Source organism: Thunnus albacares, chromosome 23 (genome assembly GCF_914725855.1).
Source record: "Thunnus albacares chromosome 23, fThuAlb1.1, whole genome shotgun sequence".
Taxonomy (NCBI): Eukaryota; Metazoa; Chordata; class Actinopteri; order Scombriformes; family Scombridae; genus Thunnus; species Thunnus albacares.
In genome coordinates, this window is record NC_058128.1 from 7,649,199 (window position 1) to 7,668,929 (window position 19,731).

At 40.7% G+C, this 19,731-nt stretch overlaps 2 protein-coding genes across 3 annotated transcripts; both read left to right on the plus strand.

The window, feature by feature from the left end:
* Nucleotides 1-713: 713 nt before the first annotated feature.
* On the plus strand, nucleotides 714-11,013 carry myf6 (myogenic factor 6). 2 transcript variants are annotated; one of them, XM_044342791.1, is made up of 4 exons: nucleotides 714-4,389; nucleotides 9,486-9,950; nucleotides 10,420-10,513; nucleotides 10,605-11,013. In XM_044342791.1, exons 1-4 carry the CDS (start codon nucleotides 4,363-4,365, stop codon nucleotides 10,712-10,714), a joined length of 696 nt encoding a protein of 231 aa, XP_044198726.1. In that variant the 5' UTR covers nucleotides 714-4,362; the 3' UTR covers nucleotides 10,715-11,013. The 2 variants fall into 2 exon arrangements, with proteins under 2 accessions (XP_044198726.1, XP_044198725.1); XM_044342790.1 differs by lacking the exon at nucleotides 714-4,389 and having other exon boundaries at nucleotides 9,231-9,950.
* Nucleotides 11,014-15,361: 4,348 nt separating this feature from the next.
* On the plus strand, nucleotides 15,362-18,283 carry myf5 (myogenic factor 5). The gene is made up of 3 exons (XM_044342788.1): nucleotides 15,362-16,049; nucleotides 17,022-17,094; nucleotides 17,367-18,283. Exons 1-3 carry the CDS (start codon nucleotides 15,435-15,437, stop codon nucleotides 17,561-17,563), a joined length of 885 nt encoding a protein of 294 aa, XP_044198723.1. The 5' UTR covers nucleotides 15,362-15,434; the 3' UTR covers nucleotides 17,564-18,283.
* Nucleotides 18,284-19,731: the final 1,448 nt, after the last annotated feature.

Sequence of the window (19,731 nt, forward strand, 5' to 3'; positions counted from 1 at the left end):
AAGTTAGAACATTAAATCAAAGAACAATAACCAAATTAGCTTGAAATCTTGGGAACAACAAATTGAAAGACTATAGTAGCTAGTTAGCTACAAAGTTGCAATCCAAACTCTAACAGGTTGAACAGCCTAAAACCGGTATCTCTCTGGAATATGAAATAGGGTAACCATATTATTTAAAGTTTATGGTTGGATATTTTCTATAATTTTCTTACTGTCAACAAATCTCATGTGCAGAGCCACACCAACAATCCTACTTACAAGTATCACGTATCCACGAAGCTCTATGAGCGGAACCGTGTTCCTGCGCACGGTCAGCGGTGTCTACCTTACACAGAACTACTCTCCGGAGACTGAAAACGTGACCAATATAATTTAGAGCTGTTTCTAAACAAACTAATGTGTCCAAACTCTTTATAGTGAAGGGACATGTCACCCAGTGCAGCAGTGTGGCTTATAGACTTTTGTGTTTTTAATAGTTTTTGGAACAGCAGAGGTCTACGTCACGGAGTTATAAGATATATCAGGCTTTGGATACACTCACAATACTTGTAAATAGGGATTTGTTGACAATAAGAAAAATATAGAAAATCAGCAGCCATAACCTTTAAATTGTGAACATCCATCTTGGTACACAACAGGACGACACTGTGGTCTCGGGGTGAGTATCAAACAAATGCATACAGATGGTCTGTATCACACTCTGCCCTTTGAGACACGATTAAACAAAGCTGCATACAAAATAAATATCTTTATTTGGATGATTTATAAAGATGTCCTGCGTGTGTTATTACTCTTTATTAGCCTAAATGTAGAAAAAACATGAGAATAGCAATGAAGAGACTCCTGAAATAATCCATCCTTCTTTTACTTTGCATTTTGAATCAACCTCTGATGAAAATCTGATTAAATATTTGTCATTAGCGTCCCGAAGTCTTCTGCTAAAATACATAACTTTATTGAGATATGAGCTCTCTTTTCTGCTCATGCACCAGCCTCTCTTTGCAGTCTGAGTCAGTGGACTGGTGACCCCACAGGTTAAAAGGTGGCGATCCCAGGTGAGGCATTGTCATCGGGCCCATGACCAGGGTACTTAACCCCTGATTGGCTAATTCATATCCCAGGTGTGGAGCTGGGTTATATACGGTGTGTCCGTCACGGTGCTCAGAGTTTCCTCTAAAACAGCCCAATGAGTGTGCAGCCTGTCTTAGGCAGAAGGTCCAGCTAAGCCAGGGAGGAAGGGGGGGGGGGTAGGAGGTGTGTGAGGGGGTGGAGAGCTTAGAGAGAAGGGGTCCTACAGTTCATGTTCATTAACAGTTCTGTTTGTGACCTCCATGTCAGCACCAGTCTTAAGTGGATCCACTTCCAACACCCGGTGGAAAGAGAAAAATCACATGGACATGACTTGTGGACACAGGCTCCAATGTGAAGTGAAAACATGAGGCATTGAGTTTGGGCTTTTGGAGACTGTCTGAAAAGTTTAAATTAGCTAAAAAGAGCAAAAAATCTGCATTAAAAAAGTGTCAACAGAGAAACTACAGTAAATGATAAAGTTCCAAACAAGCTTATAATTACACTCCTGGGATAAGTGACTGACAAGGTATGATTAATGCTATTTAATCAATATGATTAGTTATTAATTAATTATTACACTTATTTCAATAGACAATTGAAGATATCATGCAACATAACTGTCATTAATCTTTTACTTATTCTTAAAATACAGAGATAGTGCATTTACATCTTTGAATTATACTGAAAAAAACATCAACAATACTGAATGACTTTGTTCTTTTTCCAAGGATACAATATAATTGGAATAAATCTGTGGCACACTGGTATATGTGACTATCTCTTTTTTAGTTTACCCCCTACACCTAATCAATTATTCACCCAAGAAAACATGTTTGAATCTCTGAATGCCACAGGAGGAGATACTGACAGTCCCTGCTGGGATCAGGCAGTGTTGCTGACTATTTTCAGTGGGAAGTAGCTAAAACCTGCAGGAGAAGTCGCTAGATGTTGATAGATGACGTCACATGCTAATTTTCATATCTATGACGTCATGACGTAATTACACACAAGATTTTTTAAAAATTAAAGAAATTAAGTTAAATGAAACTAAACTGACTGTAACTAGCTATTTCATTAGCTATTTTTCTCTTCAAAGGCGCTAAATCTAGAGACAAAGTCACTAAATTGGCAACACTGGGATCATGTCCCACTTTAATGTTGGGAATATTGAGATGTTGCCAAAGTTCTCCGTTTTGGCTGGACCGCAGCAGCAGGGCCAGCCCTATAAACGTGGAAGTCCGTGACTGACTGACTGGCTAGCTGCTTCCCCCGCTTCTACTTGCTCGATTTAGCCTAATGTTTAGTGCACAGACATGTCTGAAATAAGTTTGCTACCCAGACAACTCGTTTTTACACTTCTTGTTATGTATTGATTTAAGAAATAACGTGCTAATTTGTACAAGACCAAGCTAGCTGTTCCCCCATTTCCAGTAGTTATGCTAAACTAAGCTAACGGTCTCATAACGGTATCAATCTTCTCTCAGTTTGCTGCCTAGACAACTTGTTTTTACACTTTTTGTTTTGTATTGATTCAACAAGACATAACATGTTAATTTGTACAAGACCAAGCTGGCTGTTCCCCCATTTCCAGTAGTTATGCTAAACTAAGCTAACGGTCTCATAGTGGTATCAATCGTCTCTCAGTTTGCTGCCCAGACAACTTGTTTTTACACTTTTTGTTTTGTATTGATTTAACAAAAAACACATAACGTGTTAAATTGTACAAGACCGGGCTAGCTGTTCTCCTATTTCCAGTTGTTATGCTACACTAAGCTAACGGTCTGATAATGGTATCAATCTTCTCTCAGTTTGTTGCCCAGACAACTTGTTTTTACACTTTTTGTTTTGTATTGGTTTAACAAACAAGACATAACGTGTTAATTTGTACAAGACAAAGCTAGCTGTTCTCCCATTTCCAGTCGTTTTTGCTAAACTAAGCTAACGGTCTCATAGTGGTATCAATCTTCTCATCTAACTCTTGGTAAGAAAGAGAATAAAGTTTTCATTGTTTCGATGCAGTGTTCAAACACACAGAGCTGTTGACTCAAAGCCTCTTTGGATTCCAGGCAGATTTACGCTTCCCGCAGTCCATCCTGACTCCTCATCCTCCTTCCCTGAGAGGCCACATCCCCCAGTTTGAGTTTCTACCCAGGCTATCCCATGATTCTCCTTGACAGCTGAAGCGTCAACCCCTTGACACTGACGGTGGATTTATGGTCCAGTTCAGGATGCACAGTGGTTCTGGGGAGAGAATACATGATCGGGGCACAGCAGGAACACGACACCATTCATCTTGAAAATGAGTACATTCAATGGCAGCCTGGTGATTGCGGCCAATAACAAGCTGAAGTCAAGATTACTTTTAATATATGTACTATTTATTTGTCATTTTGAGAAACAGTTTATAAAATATGTATCATCATTGTTCATATGACTCATCGTTTGCATGAAAATGAGAAAGTTGCAGCGCTATGGTAAATATAGAATACAAAATCTATATTACATGACAAAAAGCACAATACCTCAAAACAACTTAAAATTCAGATGCACACACACACACACACACTATCAGCATTGTACACATCATTTCTGCTGCATGGCAAGCTCACAAACAGCAAACCAATAATAAAAGCTATATTGTTTTCTACAAGTGACTGCCCCTGAGAATACCTCTCCTCTGAATAACAAAACATAGGAAATCTCATGCATTTGCAATATTTTATGTAATACACATATCTTGGAAATTATAGCTTACTATTACAACTGACAACAGATTTCAAGCATTTTACTCAAGTACATTCAGCATTTTTGTTTCTATGCGCATGATTGATTATACATCACTAATGCTACATAAATGACGGCCTCTGGTGTATCACCATCGTGAGCCTTTTTCTGAAAATCAAAGAATACATCCATATTCAGTCCTTTGGAAATAAAAAATACAATGGCCCCCATTTCTTTTGTAACTTGCTGTTGCAAATTAGTAGTATATAAACATAACTATTAAGAGACAGGTTGCAAGCTGGCACACACGACTTACTGGCACACCTAAAAGGAACGAGCCCTTGTTAATGTTATTAGTTACACCTGTGCTTTTCCTGCTATTATCAGTCAGAACGTTTGCAGTGAAAATGGCCTATATTGAGCAGACTGACTGACGAGAGTCTCAGTGATAAAAGTACTTGCTGGACAATAGGCCTTTTTACTGTGACTTGCACAGGTGGAACAAATATCGTTAATTAGGGCTCTGCTCAGGCAGCGTTCAGACTGACATTAACTCTGCATGAAAGAATGCAGCTCTCTCATTCATTTGAACTAGTAAGTATTTTGATTTGATATTGCAATTGGGCATAGCATTTTTGAGGTGCTGGGGGTGCTTGAAAACAAAAGTTTGCACAAGCATCAGAAGTGGCGGAATTTGATATCTGACTAGGAGACCCCCCTAAAAAATACTTAGATATCAAAAAGAAAACAGAATTAGTTTCAAAAGGTTCGGGGACCATTTATTACCTCGATGAAGTGCCTGAACCTGATAGATGATCAAGAGGAAGACTGAATGGTCCTTGATGTGAACCTTGAAGAATGCTTTGAGTAGCTCTTGTGACAGTAATTGAGTGCAATTAATCAAGGAGATTGTCTATTTAAAAGCTTTACTGTTTTATACCTATGTGTTCACCTAATAATAATAATAATAATAATAATAATAATAATAATAAAAAACCTAATTTGTATAGCACCTTTCATACAAAATGCAAAGTGCTTCACATCGAAAAGATTAAAAAAACCAAATGATTAAAGAAAAAAAATAACCTAAGGCAACAATACAATAGATTACACAGATGCACCTAATAAAGTAGCCCGTGAGTGTTAAAGCATGTCTTGCTTTCAGGGAGAGAGAAAGTGCTGCTCTTCAGTTATATTTTTGAGTTAACAAAAAGCAGAATTGGTGACATGCCCTACATGAGCCCTTAAGTTTACCTCTGAGCTGTCACATTTCTATCGTATGTATTATGTATCATATGTATTGTATTGTTTTACAGTATGATCAGTTTACCTGCAGCCTCCTTCTGTGAGTAAACTGATCATAAGGAACAAGGCCTTTGGGGTGTTTCTTCTCTCTCTCCTCCCTCTCTTTCCTCCTCTTTCCCGTCCTTTCTGGGCCTGCTTTTCCTCCTTTCTCATTTTTGCCTTCTCCTTGTCCAGCCAGCTACTGAAAAGACAGCGACAGTATATAATTCAGTAGTTTTCTGTGTCCAAAGGTTAAATCTGAAACAAAGTGTTAGAATCCAACAGTTTATTATTCAAATCAAAATGATCAGCTTATGGGACGTACCTGAAGTTCAGTATTTTGTTGAGTCAGGAGCTTGATCTCCTCCTCCATCCGGCTTGCTTTATGGCACCATTCACCTTCCATTTGTTGGTGTTTTTTCTGCAGCTCCTGCACTTTCTCCGAGCTTGGCTGGTTTTCTGCCACCTCTGTTGTGAGTCGATCTTCCAGAGCTTTATATTTTATACTCCACTCTGTCTTACTCTTCTTGATGGCCAGTTCCTTCTGGCTCAGTTTCACCATACACTCAAAAAAAAAGCCTCCTTATTGTCACCGATTGTGGCCTTTTCAAGGGTGACCTGGCACACCTTTCTCTCCAAGTCCTCCTGCAGAGTTTTTGGCAGAGTGATGACCTCCACCTGTCGAACAAACCCTTTCCCACTCTGCATTCAACTCAGTTACTGTCTGGTCAAAGGAACATTTCAGCTCTGTGTTTTTCTTCTCACAGGCGTCTGAGATTTTGTTATTTTCCTTCTTACAGAATGCGGTCACTTACTCTGTTGTCCAATGCTTTATGACCCTCATGATTTCTTGTTTCTGGAGATGCAGAGGTTTCTTCATGGAGTGGACTTCCTCCTGCTTTTGTGTCATTTCTTTGTACATCTCCCTGCGATGATTGTCAAACTGCTTTTGACTGTCATTTGCGGCCTTCACCATGCCCTTCATGTCTTTTCTTTTCTGCAAAATGTCTTTGTCATCAAGCAGTTTTTGATATTTCTGCTCCCAGCTAAGCTCTCTACTGGCCATCTGCTCCTTCAGAGCAGTAATTTCTGCTGCCAGCTGCTGGTTTTCCGCTTTGGAGTCCAGCAGGGCTCGTCACAGGGCCTGCAGGACTTTCCTGGGAGTGTGCGGGTACTCCCACACCATTTTCAGCTGGGCTGTCATGGTCTGGACCATGTTTTTGGGCAGAGTCCTCGTGCTGCACTTGTCCAAGTGTCTGAAAGACAGAAATGTACATGCAGGTAAAAATACTGTCCCATCCTAACTTTGGATACACAGAAAAAGACAGGAGGTCTTTCATCTTTATACTTATTTATATATGACTATACATTTGTTGCCACACAAACCCTGAGTATATAATAATCTTTATTCTCAGAGGAGCTCCGCCTGAACGCCAGTTTCGGTGGAGCAGGTTCAGTTTCAGCAGACAGACAGGACAGACAGTTTTGGCAGAGCTCCGCTTACACCACAATTTCACGTTTTTAAACGAGATTTTACAAGCTGATAACTGCAGGAACAGACAGCCGGAGAGTTGCAGGGCGAGATACGAGGAGGATTTCTGCTGATTTTGTGGCTGCCAGCAGCTTTTCCTCCTGCAGATAGTCACAGATGGAGAGGTTCTCACAGGGTCCACTGCGCCATATTGTGACCTCCCTCATCCTCTTTATCATTCTGAGCATTCTGAACATAAATACAGCATTCATGTTACAAAGTAATTCACCAGGAATGTGTGCATGTACATAGCAACTTGCTGTATGATGTTGCACTGCAGCAAAAGTTGAACCAAGTTCAACTTTTTTGCCGTACAACCCCAAGTTGTTCTTCTGGACCTGCCTATCTGTCTGTCTGTCTTTATGTCTGTATGTATATAAGTTTGTCCTTCGTATATCTCTAGAACTGCTTGTCCAAACAGCTTCACACATCCACATTGCACTTCCTCGTTTCCCCAGCAATCCATCCACCAGGTATGAAGTAGATTGCATGAACGTTTCTAGAAAGACAGAGATTCCTTGCTTTATATAGAGAGATATAGAGAGATGCATCAAGGTCTGGAAAAACAACTTGGGGTTGTCTGGCAAAAAAGTTAAATATTAACACATTATTCCAAACCTTGTAGTCAGCATTAGCTGTCACTTGTATTGTATCAATTGTCCTGAGAGTTACGATATGTCTGAATTACAACCAGGAAGCTCCTATTGAATGGCTTTTCCCACTCTGTGGTCTGTAAAATACAGTATTAATACGCATAACTGACACATTATAGTCAAGTATACATCAGTCAGAGGACTTAGGGACACCATGTTGACTGGTAGTAGTATTTCAGACACCCTGACAAATGAAAAAAGTCCCCATGACCCTCTGCCTTTCACAACAACGTAACAGTAGACGGGAGTGGAAGGGGGAGAGACATCCATAGGGTAAAAGTAAAACCCCACTACAACTGATTGTGCAAGAGCATGCTGCTGTACTACACACCACACACAACCTCAGCTTTGAGTGTCTCTCCCCCTTCAAGTCGCTTTTAAACCTGATAAATTCAAAAACGTCCTTCATGTTCATCCATCCGTACATAACCTGACAGCTATTAGTTTATGAATTGTTAATATATGAAGGCGTGTTTGCCTTTCTTTGTCTAAAGCGGCTGCTTGACAAGTCCATCTCGTTTCATTTCATAACACAAGGTCATGTAGACATACAAAAATAGGAATCCCTCACATTCCCTCATGTGAACCTTCCAATTGTAGACCTTTCAGGTTGCAGAAAAAATGCAGCAGCCTATATATCACCTCTTCACAGGCTTTTATCTCTTTTATGAATCTGAGATGAATGAGGAACGTCGCTATTTATACCATCCTATGCATGCATTTCTCAAAGCTGTTTTGACTCTGCACATTCCAGTCTATTTATGTTGGGATTTTCTACAAGTTACAATTGGCCGCAACATTCCCGCCAGCTAAAACAGGCACGCTTCTGATGTGCGTATAGCTTCTCTATATGAAGCTATTATACCCTCAATAGGCACGATTGTTTACCGTAATTAGCGTTGTAGGCGATATTTTCAATCTAACCAACTAGTGTTGACTCTCCTTGAAATTAAGTGTAAAAGCACTGTCCACAGTTTTCTTTGGAAGTATTTTAATTTTATAGTTTGGGTGAACTGACTCTTTGAGATATATACCTCTATTTAATGAGGCATACTTCATAAAATGTTTAAAAGGCATAACTAATGTTTTATAAGCCATCAATAAGGGTAACTTTGAGGTTGCTCGGTTGTAAAAATATCCATTTGGCTGCTACATATCCGCTCTCCTCCTTCAGTATAACTTGCTTTGTCTTTTTAGGTAATGGACACTTTCACCTCCTACCCTATGGAAAGCAGCTTTAGGGCATCTGAGCCAAAACACATTTATTAAGAACTTAATGACATTTGTAACCGCAGCCATGATGGCTTATCAGAAATGGAGGAAGCCGCAGACCTTTCTTATGAAATAAGGAACCCTTAATTAATGACTCAGTAACATAAGTTTGATCTTTATGTTCCCAACTGAGGTGTGGGATCTGGAAATTGGATTATCGGATAATCTGGACAATGCATGGTCACTGAGAAAATATGTTATAGGTAGCTTTGATATTGTGTTTCTATTCTGTGTCTGTGTAAGACATGTTTTACTTTCCTTTCCTTGGTTTAGGAACCACACACAGTTTACAGGAAGGATTTGGTTTTCCTTGGAACATGAAAGTCAAATGTTGGAAATGCTGAAAAGAATTTAATCTAAAAGCAAGTAATAGTGTGGGAGGTTATACACCAGTCAATGGGATTTTTCACAACCTAATGGATGTTCTTTCAAATGGTTTACTATACTCATCTTAAAAGCCATTAATAGAGTTTGTATTATCATTCATTTCAAAGTCATACCACCTTATAAAGTAAGTCTTGTTCAACAGAGGTACCTCTCCTTATTCATTTCTACCCTGTTATCTGTAGAATATCAGTGTCATGTCTTTCACTCTCTCAGCTGAAGCGCTGGGAAATATCAGTGCTTCCATACAGACATTTAAAGCACCTGTCATAAAAACCTGAGGTGACATTTCAATAACTTCTGAAGGCCTTAATTTATATTATTTCCTAAACAAAGTCACTAGGTTGTAAAGACCCATTGAAAAAAAAAAGATGCTTGATGCAGCGTGACAGCCAAAGAGTTGGATAGAGTTTCACATTCTATATATAAGCCTGGTGACTTGTGTCCCTGCTGCGCTATTTAAATGCCAGAGTCCCACTTGTCAAAACAGAGGCGAGGGGCGCAACAATATGATGGACCTTTTTGAGACCAACACTTATCTTTTCAATGATTTGCGTTATTTGGAGGAAGGGGATCATGGACCACTACAGCACTTGGACATGGCGGGGGTGTCTCCTCTGTACAACGGCAATGACAGCCCGCTGTCACCGGGCCAGGATAATGTTCCGTCCGAGACCGGAGAGGAGAGCAGCGGGGAGGAGCACGTCCTTGCGCCCCCGGGTCTCCGGGCGCACTGCGAAGGCCAGTGCCTCATGTGGGCCTGTAAGATCTGCAAGAGAAAGTCAGCGCCGACTGACAGGCGCAAGGCTGCCACACTCAGGGAGAGGAGGAGGCTCAAGAAGATCAACGAGGCCTTCGACGCGCTGAAGAGGAAGACCGTGGCCAACCCTAACCAGAGGCTACCCAAGGTGGAGATTTTACGCAGCGCCATAAGCTACATTGAGAGACTACAGGACCTGCTGCAAACGCTGGACGAGCAGGAGAAAACGCCAAACGGATCATCCTACAACATTAACGTCAAAGAACACAGTGTAAGCTGCTACTGGATAGCCTCCAACCCCACACAAAGAAATCCTCACACTATCCTCATGATATCCATTAAAAGTCTTTCAGTGTGCTGAGATGACTTAATAATAGCAACACGATGATTTTATGATCTGTTTTCTCCCCCACTATCAATAATATCCCCATAATAGATCATGTATGGACTTATAATGTATGATACTAATAATAAGATTATGGTGTGTTTACTGTCTGTTTATCTATCAGCATTACTGTGATATTTCTATTCCATTGGGGACTTACAGTATGATAATGATGCCACTAATGAAACGTAGGTTTTTCTATTAATATTTCCTGTAATGTTAATCTTTGTTGGGGTTTTTTGTCATTTATGTCTGTCAAAAATAGCAGGCCTGTTGTGGTATTAGCCTACAAATGTTCTTCAGTAACTGACACAAACATGTACATATGATACACATGTGATGTGTGTTTCTACAGGTGTCCAGTCATGAGTACCTTTGGAAAAAGTCCTCAGAGACCTGGTCGACCTCTGCTGACCATTCCACTGCAGCGATGATAAACCAGAGAGAAGGTAAACACGTCCAACTTGACAATACAATGAAGAAAAATACAAATCACCGCCAAGAATCAAGCGTAATTAGTCAATTTCTTTTTGTGTCCAGGAACCAGTGAGTCCTCCGCGTCCTCCAGCCTCCTTCGTCTGTCCTCCATCGTGGACAGCATCACCAACGACGAGAAAATCAGCTTCAGCGAGGTCGCCTCAGAGAATTGAAATACGAGCGACGACCTTAAATAGATAGCTATGTATTTCAAATTTCCATTGTTTATCTCTAAATTATTTCCACTGTATTCAGCCGGCATGGCTTCAGTTTGTTTTGTTGTACAGCAGGAGCAACCGCTGCTCTTTTGCAGATAAGAAATGTGTATATATTTTATAATAATGTGATGTGTAGATTTATTTATTTTGTATTCAGAAGAAGACAAGCTGTCTAAGAAAGCTGATATTGTATTTAAATATTTGTACATAACTGACACAAAAAAAATAAATTGCTACTTTTGCAGTACTCTAAAGCACTGTATGCCTTATTCTTCAATGGCGTGACAGAAGCAAAACCTCTATCATCTTTAGAGAAATTAGATATAATCTATACATTTATATTATAAAAATTTACTTCTCAAAGGGTGGTTAAAACCTTTTCTGTACTTTTTAGGTCACTTTATTCCTCACTGTATCCCTGCATTTATGTAAAAAGGGGGATAAAAAAAAAAAAAGCACCACTACCAATTCAAGATCTACCAGTTCCCCCAGCATTCACGGCTATTAGTAGTCCATAAAATCTGTCTAAACTGCCCTGGAATGGTTTGCTGCCGGGCTGCTTCTCTTTGTTACAACTGGCATCCAGCAAAGGCCTGATCCCACAACAGTAACTCGAGTCCCCTCCAAACACAGCGTGCCTCTCCGCTCCTCTCCTATCATGTGTTGGGGACTTGGAAACTTGGGCAGCAGACACGGAGTGCAAAGCCCAGCGGGATGATGAAGTTATCTGAGCCATTAAGTCTTAATTCATCATAACTTGCTTTGTCATCGGATGGCGAAGAGTTTACATGCGAGCTATTATAATGTGTGACATGATGCCATCAGCATGGAAATCCATTGAGTCTTGTTTATCATGTATTGACATGAAATGGGGGCGTTTGTTGATGATGTCAGGGCACGCTGCCGGATGAGCGGCCTCCTGGTCCGCCTCAGATCTCTGTGGACGGCACAAAGTCCTGGTTGACCTGTGGGACACTGACTCATCTCTCAGGCCTGCAGGCATGCGCATGCAACCGTGCAAAGTGTTACACGTGTGTCAGGTTTATCGGAAGCTAAAGACCTCAGTGTGACATCCAGCAAGGGGAAAACAAAGATATTTCAAAGACTCGAGGGAAATGCATTAATAGCTTTCACAGTGGCAGAAATTAAAGCACATTTTCTCCTGTAATGTACTTTAATGCAATTTTGAGGCAGATAGTTAAGTGTTTACTACTTAAATTACGTTTACTTTCCTCCAAAACCTTTGGAGATAGTAGATGATTTGGAGATGATTCTTGTGAAAGAATCACAAGGAGAGTTAGAGCCATACTTCAAGGTCATGAAGGTCATCCACTGTTGAATGTTTTTAGAGTCTTCAGTAAAAAAGTGTGTCGAGTGACCGGTTATGGATGCGAAGGTGCTCCACAAAACCCACAGCTGTGAAACTTTTTAATGACATGTGATACTAGCTTGTTTCCTAAGACAGGGGTTGTGAACTTTGACATGATTTGTAAGGTTTTGTTTCATATGTATTGTTCTTTTAATTCCTATTTTTTTTAATTATTGCTGGTTTTTATTGGTCCTTATGATTGGCCTTTTGGCCTGTTGTGGCAGCATGTTTTTCATATGTTGTCATGCTTTGACCTGCCTGACTTTTGTTATTTGTCACTGTGGATGGTTTCCCCTTCTGGGTATCAACAAAGTTATCTAGTGTAATTTTGTACTAGTAGTCCATTACATTTAAAAAGGAAGTATTGGAAATATTTTTACTCCATCACATGTGTTTGATAGTTACAAGTTACTTTTAAACTACCACAGTATATACTGTCAAGTAGTTTAAATAGCTCAAATTAGCAACTCTTTGATCAACTACAACATTAAATTGCTGCTGAAGCGATAATGCATCACTGATATTAATCCAAAAATAGAAATTATGCTACAACATTACAAAGGGGACTTACAGAAAACACCTCTGTCCTTTTGAGTCACTTTTTCAATGAGGGACTTTTTTATAATTGAGTATTTTTACATTATCGTATTTGTGCTTTTATTTAAGTATGATCTACATACTTCTTCCACCACTGAGATTTAGTGTAACTACAAACTGATAAATTTAACAGTAATCCGGGGCTCTTATATATATTGTTTCAACAGAACTATACGTTTCTTAAATATCCTGTTTTCTGTAGAAACCAGACAGAAACCTGATAGCCCCAAACAGTAATGTGACTTTAATGGGCTCCTGCTCTCTCCCTCGCTCTGATAGCAGTCTTACTTCACTACATTTTGCAGCTCCATGGGTATCTGCTAATCCGGTGCCTCTGTTTGGTGATGACTGTATTTTAGCAGACTTGTAGACCTAATATCCACAATTATAATTTGTGCTTGAAAAAGAGATATTAGGCTCAACGTTAGTACTTATTAGAGTCTAAAATCTTTGCCAAACTGAATATAAACCTGCATTTCAAGCTGTTTGAAGAGTTCTCTTTGCTCTAGAAGCTCAATATCCAGCTGTGTTTTGTACCCTACTGTCTTATTTATATGTTTGCTCCATCAGACAGCAAGGATTCACTCCCCACAAAGACAGCTGACATCCTCTTGAAGCCCCGACTATCTCTTGTCTGCCTTTACTGGGATTTTGGTGTTACTTATAATACCATATTTCTCATTTGGATGTGAAGACAGTGTTTTAAAAGTCAAAACTGATGAAAGGCGAGCTGTTGCGGACGGAGGGGAATAAGCCCGGAGGCTGAATGCCTTGATTCATCCAGACGTCCCTTGAATATCCTGCTAGGAAAAGGATTCACTGAAACGGAGCTGGCACCTTTTTCTGCTCACTACTGAACAAATGCTGTTGCCACTCAAAATGTGTTTTTGTTGAACTAATTCTTGTGGGTAATGTAGAATGGGCTTGGATTTTCTCTGCGTGGAATAGTGGACTTCATACATGTCTGATTTTCTTTGTTTTACCAACCTGTGATTAAATATGTAATCTTTAGGTTTTTTTTCTCAGTTAATTGTGCAAAAATGCCAAAATATAAAAGTTGAACTAACTGTGGTCAAAGGGATTTTGGAAGGAACATATTCTGCAGTACTGTCAGTGATAAATTGTCTCTGTCAGAGGGCTTGTGTTGCACCAAACAAGCAGCATACTGAGTCAAAGCATGAGGCAGTTTAGAAGAAATAAGGTTTTCAGGCGTGAGGGAGATGGACATAAAAGATCACCTCCTGCCCTTCACTTAACTCTGCCTCTGACCCTTGAGAACAACAAAAAAGCAAACCCACAGAGTTCCCAAGAGACCAGCAGATCACAGTGCGCCAATGTCTGCGCCAATATAAACCGCCGCGTATTTCTAATAACACCATGTGCTGCGCCAATCTAACTCTCAGCCTCAATTAGCTATCGGTGAGTGGCAGGTTTTCTCATTGTCGACGTTGTTCTCAGTCTAAACAGCCCTTTGATCTTCTCAGCAGCTACAAGCAAAGCCGAGGCGATGTCTTCTTCAGCTGTGCGTAATCCAAACTCCGAAGGCAATTCAGAGGCAGCAGGTAGCTACTGGTGTTTTCTTAGGTGCGCACAGTTCCCAGAGATGGGGGCTCGCCAAACGTTTTGACACATTGTGAGAAATATCCGCATTGTATCCTTGTAAGCTGTCAACAACATAATTACCCAAACCAGCCAGGGTCGAACAGCAAAAGCCCTATTTAGTCTGACAATCTCTGTCTGCTGGAAGGGAAGATTTCTGCTATTATAAGAGATCATTTCACTTCTTTCTAGTACGGTTTAAAACGTCGTTGTCTTTATCTGTAAAAAATGATCCGGTTCATTTGTTTTCACTTGTAGAAAAAAAAGGGAACAAATAAGAAACATATTGAGATTTTTTGCAGTACAAACAACCTTGCATTCCACCCTCAGACCTCCACACTGCTGCACCATAATGGCCATCTGTTGTGTGCTGGATTGAAGTACTTGCCTCGTGTCAATAACCTTTAATGGTTAAAATTTGGTCCTCCGAGGCAAAATGGTGCAGGGAATTGCGCAGTGGTGTCAATTGTGTAATTACTGTTTTAATGAGCTCAGGCAAACAGGGATCACCTCATTCACAGCACCTTCAGTGATGAGCTGGAGGTGTTTAGAGGGGGATTACCGCTGCAATGTGAATTCACAGGGCTTGAAATGTTACACCTTTCTTTGCAGCTGGGCTGCATCTGCAACGCTGTTGTCTCCACCGTAAAAATTGGCCGGCATACTCCTACAAGTGGTCACCCTCTTTTTCTGCACAGTTTGACTAAACAAAACACACTCTCTTTAATATTTATGTCTTCATAGCTGAGTGTCACTTTCATTGTCAGTTTTGACACGATGCCTGCAGGCCAGCTACAGTTAAATCAAGAAAAATGAAGCACTTATGACTGTTTTAAAAACAAATCCATTTAGTGGTTAAAGCTGTAAATGTTTGCCCACTCTCCCGAAACATTCCCAAGCATTGTGTTCATCATGGCCTTGCAACAGAGTGGTTGTTGGAAGGAGAGAGTGGTGATGAGTGGGAAAACACCAGTAAGTGCAGATGTGGGAAACTCTGCAGGGTACTGGGGGGTGAGAGGCAGTGGGTTGGGATGGGGCAGGGAGGGAGCTGAACTAACCCCAGCCTGCCTTCTGGCTGGGCCAATGGGCCATGGTAATTAGATCTGGCCAATGTGGGCCCTAGGCTCTGGCCTGGGGGCATATAAGGGGGGCCCGGGGCAACAGACCCCTCATATCACTCAGAGGTTGCCTCTCTCACCCCACTCCTCTAACCCTCCTTCCTTGCTTTGTGCCCATCTCCCCATCCATTCAGACTCCTTTCTTCAACAAACCATGGATGTCTTTTCACCATCCCAGGTCTACTACGACAGAGCATGTGCTTCATCTCCAGACAGCCTGGAGTTTGGCCCCGGAGTGGAGCTCGCCGGCTCGGATGAGGACGAGCATGTCAGGATCCCCGGAGCCCCTCACCAGCCGGGACACTGCCTCCAGTGGGCCTGCAAGGCCTGCAAGCGCAAGTCCAGCTTTGTGGACCGCAGACGGGCCGCCACTATGCGTGAGCGCCGGCGACTGAAGAAGGTCAACCACGCTTTTGAGGCTTTGCGGCGCTGCACCTCAGCCAACCCCAGCCAGCGCCTGCCCAAGGTGGAGATCCTTCGCAACGCCATCCAGTACATCGAGAGCCTGCAGGACCTGCTTCGAGAGCAGGTGGAAAACTACTACGGCCTACCTGGAGAGAGCAGCTCGGAACCCCCGAGCCCGTTGTCCAGCTGCTCTGATGGCATGGTAAGCCCTCTGATCCACATGTTCAGCCTCCTCATGCAAACATCTGGTTGTACAGTTTTCCAGCTCCTGGCTGTGCCTGTGAAACCAATAACTCATCACTCAAAGAAATAAGGACTCTACTGCATGCTAGACAGGACTTCATCTTGTAGAAACTTTACCTGAAAAGGCCTTTATTGTTCACCAATGTCTCTTCAAAGTCTAGAATTTAAGCCACCGTTGCCACGTCTCATTACCATGTTGGCTTTTTCCATTTCAAAACAGCCTGAATTTCCAATTTAGAAACCTATTAATCAAAAAAGCTTGTTTTGCCCCAAGTCTTCAATTACCATGCTTCTCCATGCATGTCATAGTTTTCCATAATTATTTAATACATTAAATTTATAGTGTTACACGCATTCTTGTCCTGTGTGTGTGTGGGTGATGCTTGTTATTAACAGTGATCTGAAGGTGACAGTATATCAGCTAATACAAAAGAACTTATAATTCTGGATGGAGTAATGGCTTTCCCACCACCGGACACTTTATAGCCCTAATAAACCGAACTAAATCCACCTTACTGAAGTCTGGCAGGAAAAACTGGGCACTTTTCTGCATTCCATCCTGACTGCATGTTCTGCACCGCTGCCAGGATTTTCTGCAGCTTTACAAGGAGAAAGTGTCATCTTGCACAAACTGGTGTTGCTTCCACTGATACAATCGATTCGCCACGCTCAGAGCCGGGCAGACTGCCACTTTGGCTTTAAGGTGGATGTGAAATAAAGAACCCCATAACTTTGGAATTCAGGATTTATTAGCCTGTCTAGAATATCATGAAGGGCATTGGTTGTTTTTGCACTTTCTCCTGCCTCCTCCTATCCCATATATATTTATACAAACAAACACAAAACATTATTTCTGTCTGCAGTTTTTTTTTTTTTTTTTTTTTTTGCAAAAAAAATTCAAGGGTAAATGTAATTTCTCGTTTCCTTCCAGGCTGACAGCAACAGTCCAGTGTGGCAACAGCTGAATGCAAACTACAGCAGCAGCTATTCATATGCGAAGAACGGTAAGATCTTTTTGACAGAAACACAAGCAGCCTGATATGAATATGACATGCACTCAAAATTCATGTTTAAAAAAAAACATCCAAAATATAAAACAGCTATTTATGTTTCCATTAACGTAGACTCCATACTTTTTCAATGCATTTTTACACAAATTCACTGTTCCTTTCTCCACTTTTTTGTCTCAAAGTCAAACATATGAAGCATTGCATCAACTGAAATCAACACTTTATTGATGTTCTGACTCATCCCGACTCTCTCTCCCTCTTATCAGAGAGCTTGGGCAATAAAGCACCCGGAGCTTCCAGTCTGGAGTGTCTCTCCAGCATCGTGGACCGCCTGTCCTCAGTGGAGTCCAGCTGTGGACCGGTGGCTCTGAGAGACATGGCCACCTTCTCCCCCGGCAGCTCCGACTCGCAGCCATGCACACCGGAGAGCCCCGGATCCAGGCCCGTCTACCACGTCCTGTGAAGGAAATCTCGCTTCGACAAGGATATATCGCCACAAGCAAGGCGCCTTGCTTTACCAAACACCAGCTGCATTTGCATCAAGTAGCGATAAGAACTAGTTTTGTGCAAATCTGAAGGAGGAACTGTGCCAAGAAACAAGCAGCTTTTATATTGTACATTAGATTGTAAATAGGTAATGTAAATTCCCATTTATTCTATACATGCTATTATACCCAATGAGACATATTTAATTATAACAGTTAATGTACTGTTGCTGACTTAATGTTGTTATTTCTTACTTTCCATGTTGTTATGACCATTAAATCTTTCACTGTTTTGTATAAAAGTTTGAGCATTTGTTTCTTTTGAAGCTCTTCTTCTTCTTCTTCTTCTTCTTCTTCTTCTCCTTCTTCTTCTGTTTATTCATGTCCATGTGTCCAGATACTCATTAATGAGCCCATCAATGTAGGTGCTAAAATGTGGAGGAAAAAAGGACTAAAACGGACACTAAAGGTGGTGTTCTTGGCTCTAATAAATGTGACTATGCTATAAACACGAATCTCAACAAAAACACCATCCGAAACAACAACACGACATGAAAAATTTGTGACTTTTATGAGGAAACAGAACAAAATCTATCCGGTAGAGCAAGGTTAACAGACAAAGTAACTCATTTATCTAACAGTGAGAGCAGTTGCCATCATTATAACACGGATTAGTCAAGAGTTTAGTGGCCTTGCAACTCTTTAAAGATAACACAAAGAAAATGCATGACCTTATTTTAACGGGACAAGGGCTAAATTAATCATTTCAGTCTGCAGTTTCCTGTGCATTTGCATAAAAATGAATATGAGTCTAAAAAGTAAAAAATAAAAGGGTTATTATTTATGTGACAAAACTGTCTCGAGCAGGGATCATCCTGAACCGTCTAGACTGTCTCCAGCTAACAAGGTGTGGAGATCACATTAGAAACTGATAGAGGTCAGCTGATACCATTAATCATCTGATGCTGCTATAATCGCTCATGTAGCCTACTGCATGTGAGCCATTACAGCGGTGTAAAAAGGGCATTTTGTCCATGATAAATATCAATTTCTCTGCACCAGAGAAAGGAGTCAAACATGGTAAAAATCAGTGTCAGTAAAGTAACAAACACAAATGCTGCAGTGAGTTCAGAAATTTGGTAAACCTTTGATCGTGTTGGAGTCTCTCTTTGTACTTTTGATGTGCCTGGGAGTGTGTTTAGGGCAGCAGAGGCAGCAGCAGTGTGTGTGTGTGTGTGTGTGTGTGTGTGTAGCTGTTTGTTCTTTCCTACCAAATGTGAGTCATCATTAACACCCTTGATTATACCATCAACACCGGAGTTGAGAACAAATGGCCTCTAATTGTGCTCATTGTGTGACTAAGGGGAAGGGACGTGTGTCATACTGCATCATTTCTTTGATCAAAGCCAGTGTTCATGCTATAAGTAATCAGTCCTTTTTTTAGTCATAGTTTAGGTACTGAACAGGAAGACATTCATAAATCCTAACACATACACTGAAAATACATTCTCTACTCCCTAAACCATATATCCTTTCCTTTAATATCTTCTTCTTCTTGCTCGAATGTGCTTTATCTTAGTTAAAGTGCAAATAAAGGAAAAGAAAATCTCTCCCCATTCAGTTTTTCTTTGTACGTATATGACTCATCTCATAAAATATATTCACTATATCATCATTTTGCTCCATAGCCTTGAGCCTCGTGTTCCTCCTGCACTGTTGATGATAGTGAGAACTAAAGCTTTGTGGACTGACAATGGTCTGTAGCTGTGGAAGAAATATTCAGATCCTTACAGTGTATAAATATAACAATAATACTTACAATAAAGTATCAAAAGGAAAACTACTAATGTATGCAGGCAGAATAAACTCTCTTAGTATGGTAATGTTATACTGTAACACTGTATTTTTGTACTACTGATTCATTAACATACATACAACATTTTAATGCTAATCTATTTTTATCTTACATACTTTATTTTTATATACTGTTGGGCAATTTAAACTAGAAAATTGTGTCATATTTTATACACTGATCGTACACCCAGTAGATTAATGCAAGAGGTGTCCATTCAACTTTAAGGTCATTTTGGAGGGTGTAGTTTGTGCTGCTGTTGAGTTGTATTGCATTATGCTGAGGTGCTTCTGA